Here is an 11,093-nt window from a genome sequence, read left to right on the forward strand (position 1 = left end):
GATACACGCTGGCTTAAAAAATGCGTTTGTTTACCAACATTAATATATATAACAGAGAAAAGTATAGAATCGGAAGGATCTGAATAGCTCAGCTGGAAGAGCAGTTGCCCGGCAAGCGAAAGGTCTCGGGTTCGATTCCCGATTCAGCGATTTTCGGATCTATATTTTTCTCTTGCATTCATTTATTTATTTTCCGTAGGGGGGTTAAAAGGGGTTTTGAAATTAAATCTCAAATATGAGATTATTTTATATTTAAAATCTTGGCCGTGTCCAAGTAAAAATTTGGTGCCTTGTGCACCGGTATTTAATTCTAACGGAAAATTATTTAGTTTCGTTAGGATAACGCATTGTCATCCGCGATTTGGCTCTTGTTGCCCGTCTTATACGTTAAATTTATATTTATATTACAGAGCCTTGTTAAAACTCTTATAATAATAATTTCTCTCTATTGCTACAGTAGCATTTCCCTTATCCGCTCTTGTGAATAGAATGTCAGGATTCTGTTTAATAAATTTACTCATTGTCTTTATCATAGAATCTATTTTAATCTGTGTCTTTTAGACCCATTGTTTAAAAAATTCGAAAGTTGAGGAATTGCTATGTTGCAAATCGTAGTAAGATTCATGACTTTATTCCTCTTGGTATTGCATTCTAAATCTTTGATGAACTCATGAATAGCGGTTCTTTTGTCTATGTTTAATGGAAGGCTAAATTTGCTGCCCATTTGTAACAAATTGGTAACATTGAGTGGGATTTGTGTGTCCGTTAGATTAATGAACCATTTTTCGTTAGTGCGATTCAACGGATTGACTTCTTTTCCAGCAAATTCTTTTGGTGTAATCAAATTATTAATAATATTGACATCTCTATTCTCCGTTATTGTTGATAATGTGTATCTGTTAGACTGAGAGGATTCTTTTTTACCAATGACACAATTAAAATTAATCGGCTTGATACTGTTGATATATTCAGCTTTTTTTAACTTAGCCATGTGAATTTTTTCTTATGTATATGATATAATTTGAGCCGTAGTTATTAAATGAGATAGTATGATGGTTTATAATCCCATTCCATATGTAAGGAGGAAGAATGTTAATGAGAATCTGAGAATATTTGATGAGATTTTTTTGTGAGGAATCAGCCATTCTGTGTAGATCAAATATTTCTATGTTTAAAATTTCTGTTTTTAATCTGTGCAGTACTCTGTTTAGTTTACGTAAAGACTTATAGTAACACACATTAAATCTATCGTTACAAAAATGTTCCAAATGTTTTAGAAATAGCTTGTGATATTTACATTGTTTTAGAAATCGCAACTCTTGGAAAACGTTCTTATTAAAATATAATTAGCATCTAATCAACGTTTCACATAATGTGAAACCCTTATGTCTTCGGGATTCCGAATCCAATATTCATACAAATGATAGCTCTTTTAATATACAATCAATTTATTTTTCAAGTTAAACCCTAATGGTTTATTTAAACAATATTGAAATTATATTTAATACTATACATACCAAGTTTGACAATCAACGAATCTTATATTTAAATAAGAACTGGTATGCAACATGAGATTCTCACATTTGAATAAGAACCAAATGTTCAAAATTACATCAAGTTGAATATACAATAATATAAAATGATAATAGTAATAACAAGTGGACTGTATAAAATAGACGGAAAGAAAATCCTTTGATTTTCTTTATATATGTAATCAACCCTGTTCGTGAATTAAGCACATGAAAAGTTTATCAGTATTCAATTAATGAAATTCAATCAACATCTGAATAAAAAAGATAAATCTCTTTACATGACAACATAAGCTCTTTGAATAATAACACAAGCTAAATACTAAAAATACAACATGAGCATACAATGACAATTATAACATGAGCATATAAGAATAATTATAACATAAGCATATAACAATTAACATAAAACAAATACGTTTGTACATAAAGACATTACATGACTGAGCATAAGGAGATTCTTCAAAATGAAATCGTATAATATATGGTAACTTTAAAGTGGACTGTATGAAAGTAAGTTAAAAGATAATCCTTATCACTGATTGTAAGTAACAGAGACAGAATATATATCTGTACTGTTTGTGAGTTTTAGAAAGAAAATTTCTTTATCCATGTAAGATCAATTATGTGTTAGATCGTATGTTAATCACTTGTTAGAAAGTTTGATACAAATAAACAGAAAAAATCAGCAGTGAGAAACAAATAAATATATAATCTGCACATCTAATATAGTTTATGTAACGTGTCCAATTTTTCTAGCTCTTTTAAAATCTCGCGCATGCTCGACATGATCACGCCGCGTGTGCCGCGCGTGCAACACGTACACCGACCGGCAGGAATAGTGTCCGATGTCAGGGGATCGATTGTCTATTTGTGTCGATTTTTCTCACTTTTCGCACATTCATTTCACGTGAAGAAATACACGCGATTGGCTATGAGCAAGATGAAAATACGATATCCCTAGATTCACGGGAGCACAAACCATAGTGAACATTCCGTAAAGCGTATATGCATGCATATATGTTTCAGTGATACCTTTATCTTTATAACCTCTGCAGTTTGAACGGTGTGAATAAGAATGAATATTACAGAGAAACAAAAAGAAATTATGTTAAATTTTATGAATAAACATTCGGATTTCGGTCGGGGGCGGATAAATTTTTGAACATGCTTGAATAAAATTGACGCGACGTGTTATGAGAATTGATATAAAACAATACATTAATAAAAAAGTAGTGTTTAAAAATCTTTTATTATAAAGTTAAGAAATGTACTGTGATAATCTTAATTATTAATTTATTATAAGATTATGAAATGTACTAATTTTATGTGATACAATTTATGTGATAAATATATATATATAAATATATATATATATATCCTATTCAAAATATCATCGCACAATATTTCTTAATTCGTACTTCTTCTGCTTACATTATATTTATATCATTAAATGGTATCGGCACTTCTCCTTCTTCCTCCAAATATACTTCATTTAATGGAATTCTCCATTTATAAGCAATGTTATGTAAAACAACATGCATTTACAATTAGAGCTGTAAAGAATAGATTTAAAAAATACCTTTTCTTATCTCAATTATGCACTATAATTATTTACATACCAGCAAATTCTGGTGTATAATGTAATGTCCTCTCTTTTAATACGTATTTTAATACGTATTTTAATACGTATTTTAATACGTATTTTAATACGTATTTTAATACGTATTTTAATACGTATTTTAATACGTATTTTAATACGTATTTTAATCGCGCTCTACATAACATATAATGCAGTAGGATATACGACACATTTTGACATTATTCGACACAATAATTCTTGTCGAATAATCTCACGTGAAATATTTCGTGTTTTCACTATAATGAAAATTAGCCAATCAAGTGAATGCTCACTTTTGTCATTTTCACTAGGTTTTGAGATACACAATCGACCCCCAGAGGGTAGATTGTGTATCTTGGGTGAGTTGCTCACGAGGTGAAAATTACAAAAGTGAGGAAATTTACTAGAGTATCTACGGTTTCATTTGTCGATATCTAGTAAATCTTTTCACTTTTGTAATTTTCATCTCGTGAGCAAACTCACCCAAGAATTGAAGAAGTGCGAGTGAGACAGCTATACGGACATATGGACACCGCGGGTTGCGCTTGTCTATCGGTGTCTCGTTCCCTCCGTCGGACACCATTCCTGCCGGTCAGTGTACATACATGCTTGCCTACTGCGTAAAAGATTCGTTACAATGCCGAGTACCGAACCGAGCCCAGTGCTAGCACGTGTCGATTCCGGTTCAGTATAGAAAGAAACAGCGCATTAGACGAATCTTGCTTCAAGTGTATGTTTATTTTGTGGAAAGTTTAGAAAGTTTTGTGGAAGCTTTGTAGTGCCAATTTCTTGTAATTATGTCAGACAATGATAAAATTTTGATTGAATTGACGGCAAGGGACTTATTAAGATCATGGAAGCTCGAGCAATATGCATCGGTGTTTGAAAGTAAGAATATAACAATTAATTTGTTGATCAAATATTATAACTAGATGCCAATTGTATAATTTTTTTCATTTTTGTTAAAATAAATTACTTTTTTCACATGCTATTATTCATATATTGTAAAAGTCTACGTTACTATTTTTAAATGACTCGAGAGTTAAACGTTAGTCTCTTTCCTTTGGATCCTCGTCTGGAAACTTCTCGAATGTTCTCTGTACGTCAAGTAACCGATGTTTAAGACTAAATTTTAAAGGCGAATTGGATGCCACAGGAGCCCGTACGCACTGCAAAAGGTTCTCGCCAGGATTGGAGCGTTGTTAGGTGAAATTCAACGGACACTGATTTTAGTAATAAAGATTTAATAACGATCGGAATGCTTCTACAATTTGACACTTCTCGAAAGTACTCTCATGTGCACGATTTACTAACACGTCTGCTCGTTCGCACTTCTCAAAGGAGAATCGTTCTCCTCGACTTCAAATCTAACGGCCTCCGGCCCGCGGTCGCGCTCGCATGCGCGCGCATATCTTTTGGCCACCTTATATGCTACGGTGGCAGCACCGCACGGGTGTCGGAAACGACGCTAACGCCGGACATTGCGTATCGCGGTAATTATTTACGCGCCGCTTACAATATTTAGGAGGTTATGTTAATGAAAAAATCGTTGTTTTATTATATAAAATTTCTTTTCGAATATAAATTTAAAGAATATTTATATTTATTAGATTGCATAAAATATTCTAAAATATTCGCAAATATTTTAGAATATTCTACAAACATTTTCATTAGATGTATGTGTATGTGCTTTTTGATTATATGTATGTGTATTTTATATATATGTGTATATATTTTATATGTATGTGTATGTGCTTTTTGATTATGTATGTGTATTTTATTTATTTATTGCTAAAACATGTTACATAGTAATTTAATAAAATATGCATCTTATTCGTATTACATAGTTATGTGTGACGTCAAACAAATTTTTTATTATATATCTAATAAATATTTATAAATATTCATATATACATATATATATATATATTTTATAATTTAGGTAATTATATAGAAGCAGCAGAATTTCAAGCTCTCCTAGAACCGGAATGGAAAAAAACATTATAATCTTTGATCCCACTTCCTGGTCACAGAATGAGATTCATCACAAATGTAAAAGATTATTTAATGATAAATATTACAAAGGAAATAAAGGTATATATGCTATAATTGTCAATGTATAAATTGAATAAAAACTTGTAACATATTTTAGTAATGTGACACATCAAATGTTTAAGTATCAAAATGAATGTGGCATACAAAAAAAATTTATTTTGATGCAAAGAAAGATATTTTAAAATATTTCAAAAAAATAATTTTAATTACATTAGCGATCTCGGCCGGTAATTATCGACATGGACGATGAATATGCAGAGTATAGATGCTCGGCATGTAAAAAGGCAATAAAGAGTAAAGTTGTTAAATGTAATACTTGTTCAAAGCTTTTTTACCATCCAGGATGTGTAAGTAAGCATAAAATTCTAGATAAAAATCAAAAATACGTGCTGTGTAAAGGACCATTTGTGGAGTTTTTGACCGAAAGTGAGAAAGAAACAATCATGAAGAAAACACCGGCGGCGGGAGGAAAAGATAGAACATCATCTACAGGATCTACAGGACCGTCCACAAGCGGTGGTATTCAAGGGTTAGGCATTGATGTAAAAGTAGACTGGATCATTAAAGCTGTAAAAGAAATAAAAAATGAAACAACCTGTAAAAATGAAATTAAAAGTATGATTAAAGAAGCACTTCATGAAGAACTAGGAAGTATTAGACAAGAAATAGAAAATTTGAAGAAGATGATGCAAGAAGTAGCAGGTGGCTCAAAGGAAGGATTGCAGAGGAACTACAGTGAAGCGGTAAAAAATAAGAAGAAAGAAAACATTATAATTGTGCAACCGAAGAGGGAGCAGGAAAGTGAAACTACCAAAAAATTGGTGAAAGAGAAGATAGATATAAAGAAGCTGGAAGTGGGAATATCAAAGTTGAAGAAAGGAAATAAAGGATCGATTATTCTTGGATGTGAGAGCGAGGGAGAAATAGAAAAGCTGAGGGTTACAGTACTACGTGAGAAGCTAGGTGACGATTTCAAGGTCACAGAACCGAAAGGAGTAAAACCAAAAATAAAGGCTGTAAATGTTGGAGAAGAAGAAATGCAACTGGATGATGAAGTCTTAATTGACTCAATCAAAAAACAAAATAAAATTGACGAAGAACTCCACATAAAAATAGTAAAGAGAATGGCCAAAGGTAACGAAAATTCTCGTGCTGGAAGTGGAAAAAAAGAAGACGGTTCCTTAATAATGGAGGTAAATGAAATTGCCCATGAGCTGATGCTGAAAAAAGAAAAAATAAATATCGGATGGAGGAAATGTCCTGTGTTTGAACATTACAGTGTTAAGAGATGCTTTAAATGTTGGGGTTACTATCATATTGCTAAAAATTGTAAGCGAGAAGAATCATGTCATAAATGTGCTGGAAATCATAAAGCAAGTGACTGTAAGGTAACGAAGATGAGGTGTGTAAATTGTATGTACAAAATTAAAACGTACAACTTAAAGATAAATGACGAACATGATGCGTTAAGCAGAAAATGTCCGACTTTCACCAGAGCACTGGAGGAGGAGAAAAAAAGAGCGGGCTGGGAGTCCACTAAGTAGCAATCATGGATGGAATCAATTGTATACACGAACTCGCAGAGTGTGATGGCGCACAAAGATGAAATTCAAGACTATATGAAGAGGATGAATCTTGCAGTCGTGGCGTTGTCGGAGACCAGGCTCATTGCGGAAATAGAAGACAGTGAAGTGAATGCGCCGGGATATAGTTTAGTTAGATGCGATTGGGAAAATAGAAACACAGGAGGCGTAATGATTTACATAAGAAATGATATCAAATATGAGGTAATAGTTAAAGAAAAAATAGTATCTAACTGTTGGTGTGTAGCGATAGAAATGCGAGATAATATATATAAAGGAGTAATTACAGTAGTGTACCATTCACCGAGCGCGTCGGATGGTGATTTCTTAAGATTTATAGAAGATGTAGTGGACCGTTTAGTAGCAAAAGGGCAATGCGTCATGTTGGGTGATTTTAATATAAACTTAATGACGGAAGTGTTTTATGCTAACTAAAAAGCTAGTAAATGAGATGTTGTGTTTGGGCATGAAACAATACGTAGACAAACCAACTAGGATTACAGAAAATAGTCAATCTTTGATCGATTTAGTTTTTGCAAATACTAAGGTAAACTGTATCGTATATGATAAGCCGAGGATAACAGATCATTTATGGATAAGCGTTGAACTTAATAGAAGTAATATTGAAGAAAAATATAGAGAATTCATTAGTAGAGATTACAGCAAATTTCAAATAGATGATTTTTTATATGCAATAGAGGAAGGATTAGAAAGTAGAATTAATTTAGGGGTAAATGAAAGAGCAGAGAAATTTGTGCAGAATATGGTAGTGGCGTTAGATAGGGTAGCACCAAAGAAAAAATTTAAAATTCCAAAGATATGGGAAGGAAAAAAATGGTATACGGATGATATAAGATTAGCTACAAATGCAAGGGATGAGGCGTATGCAAGAGCGGTATATGCGGGTGAAGAACAAGATTGGTTACAGTTTAAAACTGAGAGAAATAGCAGTCAAAATAATTAGAAAGAAAAAGAAAGAATATTATGAGAACATGATAGATGATAATAAAAATGATCCTGTATTAATGTGGAAAACTCTAAAGAAAGTCATAAGAGGAGAGACTAGGGGTTCGAAAGAAATTAATAACATAGACTTTGAAATATTAAAGAATGTAGAAGAATGTACGTTAGTGAATAATTTTAATATATTTTATATACAGAGCATTAACGATATAATAGAATCTATAGAAAAAAGAGACAGTAAAAATACAAAAACCATTTATGTTATAAATAGTAGAGATAAAATGGAATATTTTAAGTTGATAAATTTAAAGAAACTTGAACAAATTGTTATGGCTTTGCCAAAGAAAAAAGGAACAGATGAGGGAATATCTAGTGATATATTAAAAATGAGCTTTCACGTAATAAAAAATGAACTATTGAAGATAATAAATGATTCATTATTAAAAGGAGTGTGTCCGGAGGGATGGAAAACATCTACTATTGTACCAATTCCTAAGGTAGAGAAACCAAAGAAAGCAAGTGAATTTAGACCAATTAATATATTACCAATTTATGAGAAAGTCTTAGAATTAGTCGTAAAGGAACAAATAGATGAATACTTACATAATAATGATATTATATCAGAGCATCAATCAGGATTTAGAAAATACCATTCGTGCGAAACAGCGATACAAAGCGTCATTGATGATTGGAAGTTAACAATTAGTGAAGGGGAAATAGTAGGAGTAATATTCATAGACTTAAAACGCGCATTTGAAACGGTGGATAGGACAAGATTGTTAGAAAAATTAGAGCAATATGGAATGAAAGGAATGGTGCTAGAATGGTTTAGAACATATCTAAACAACAGAACGCAACAAGTCAAATTTAACAATCAGTGGTCAGAACGTCTTAGAACGGAATACGGAGTGCCACAAGGTTCGGTACTAGGACCTCTACTATTTTTAATATATATAAATGATATAATCAAAGTATGTCCGGAGGGATGCAATATAAAAATGTTTGCAGACGATACGCTTATATATGTAAGTGGAGAAAGTAGCGCAGAGATAGAGATAAAAATGAATATGGTTTTTAATATAATTGAACGCTGGATGAATAGAAATAAATAAAAAATAAATGCGGATAAAACGAAATATATGGTAGTTAGAAGTATTCGAAAAGAATTGAGAGGCAATACTATTTTGAAATGTTTGGATGGAACTAAAATAGAACGTGTTGAAACTATAAAATATTTAGGTATAATTATTGATGACAGATTACGATTTCAAGATCATTGCGATTATATGCTTAAGAAAATAGGGAAAAAGACTAGTTTTTTAAACAGAATAGGTAACTTCGTGTCAGCCTACACTAGATGTATTGTATATAAGTCCATAATAGCGCCTCATTTCGAGTATTGTGCCACTCTATTAGTCGGGATGGGAGAAACGCAGTTGAATAAACTGTAGGTAGCTCAAAACCGTGCTATGAGAGTCATATTGCAATGTAATAGATATACCAAAGTTGAGGACATGCTGCAGGCGCTGCAGTTTATGTCCGTAAGGCAACGATTATATTATAATGTAGGTGTATTTATTTTTAAAATACTAAATAACATGGCATCAGTGGCGTTAAGTAATAAAATAGAAATAGTGGGAAAAGAATGTGATAGACAAACGAGGCAGGCCGGAAACATAGTACTAACATTGCGTAAAACGAGAAGTGCGCAAAAAAGCCTGTTTTACGAAGGAATAAAAATGTATAATGCGTCACCCACCGAGATAAAACAATGTGAAGAATTAATATTATATAAGAGACTGTTAAAAGAATATGTGTTAAATAATGTATAGTAATTATGTATATGTAATAGCTGTGAAAGCTAATAAAGATCAATCAATCTCTCTCTCCCTCTCTCTCTCTCTCTCTCTCTCTCTCTCTCTCTCTCTCTCTCTCTCTCCCCCTCCCTCTCTCTCTCTCTCTCTCTCTCCCTCTCTCTCACTCCCTCTCTCTCTCTTTCTCTCATCTTTCTCGGAAATCATTGATTTTCTCTCCTCTCTTGAAAATCTTTGAGGATTTCTTGGATCAGCGAGAGCTTTGTGATTTTCTCTCCACTCCTGGAAAATCATTGAGGATTTCTCGCATCAGTGAGAGATTCTTGATTTTCCCTCCTCTCACCTCTCTAGGAAAATCATTGAGGATTTCTCGCATCAGCGAGAGATTCGTGATTTTCGCTCCCCCCTCCCTTGAAACTACAGTGGATTTCTCGACGTAATTTCTCCCTATCTTTCCTTTCCTTTTTCCCTCTTTGGGATATATATATTATCCATTTTTTCTTTCGTCTTCAAAATTCAAGGATTATATTTTTGACGCAAATATCTCTGCCTCAATTATTTTAACTATTCACATCCATAGTAGACTGTTATAAAACACGGCAATCGCGCGGGTCGCAATACAACACGCGCGGCATCGTTGGAATCGGCAATTAAGACGGAAAGTGGCTTGGGCTACATCGGATTTGACTCGATTCGAATTTATAGGGCGAGTCGGGATAGATTAGGACCGTGGGTTAGAATCCACGAAGATACAATTAATATAGAGATAACACTTTTAAAAATTTATACCTAAATACCCAATACTATTCTTTCTATTATTCAGAGTCTTCGATAGTTTTATTAAAATTCTAATATTTATCTTACAGGTAGGATTTAGCATACTTTTCCGCGCGACAGCGTTGTCGTGTAACGCGGATAAAATTAAGCACAAGTGTTAAGAAAGAAGAAACGGGAGAGGAAAGAAGAAAATAGATGCAAAGAGGGAGAGAAACATGCCAAAATGCATTCACAATGTTTTCCGATGCTTTAATTGTCGCGATGTATGACCAATGACGAGTTATTACGCACTTGAACGACGCCAAGCTGGTTCTCCACCAATTCGGAAAGACGTATCTAATATTAAGCCTCATGCAAATTAATTAAGGATTAAAGATGTAAAAAACTGTGAAGTCATCAGATGATAATTAAAAAATGGTAGTAATTTAATCAACCAACTTTGGCAAATAAGTGATCTTTATTCAATATTCACATTTCGGCCATGGGTTTCGGCCCTTATCAAGTGCTATAATATAGTTATAATAATGGCAATTATTAGAAAATTAAAAAGTTAATTAAAAATGTAACTATAATAAAACGATAAATATTTCCACACATTAATATGTAAACCTACCTAAAACACAACTTATTTTAAAAAACCTTAATTTTTGATCTTAGAATGTGACAAGATATAATACAATGATAATGTGAAGCAATTAACTATATTATTGTGTCGGTTTCAAGCTCTTTATATACTCATTACTTTGATCAA

At 32.7% G+C, this 11,093-nt stretch overlaps 1 protein-coding gene across 1 annotated transcript; it reads left to right on the forward strand.

Moving 5' to 3' along the window:
- The first annotated feature begins 5,822 nt into the window (after nt 1–5,822).
- On the forward strand, nt 5,823–6,834 carry LOC146723656 (uncharacterized). The gene has a single exon (XM_085481381.1). The coding sequence runs from the start codon at nt 5,823–5,825 to the stop codon at nt 6,747–6,749; it is 927 nt and encodes a 308-aa protein (XP_085337507.1). The 3' UTR covers nt 6,750–6,834.
- Nucleotides 6,835–11,093: the final 4,259 nt, after the last annotated feature.

Source organism: Nylanderia fulva, unplaced genomic scaffold (assembly GCF_048542155.1).
Source record: "Nylanderia fulva isolate GAGA-0341 unplaced genomic scaffold, ASM4854215v1 Scaffold179, whole genome shotgun sequence".
Lineage (NCBI taxonomy): Eukaryota > Metazoa > Arthropoda > Insecta > Hymenoptera > Formicidae > Nylanderia > Nylanderia fulva.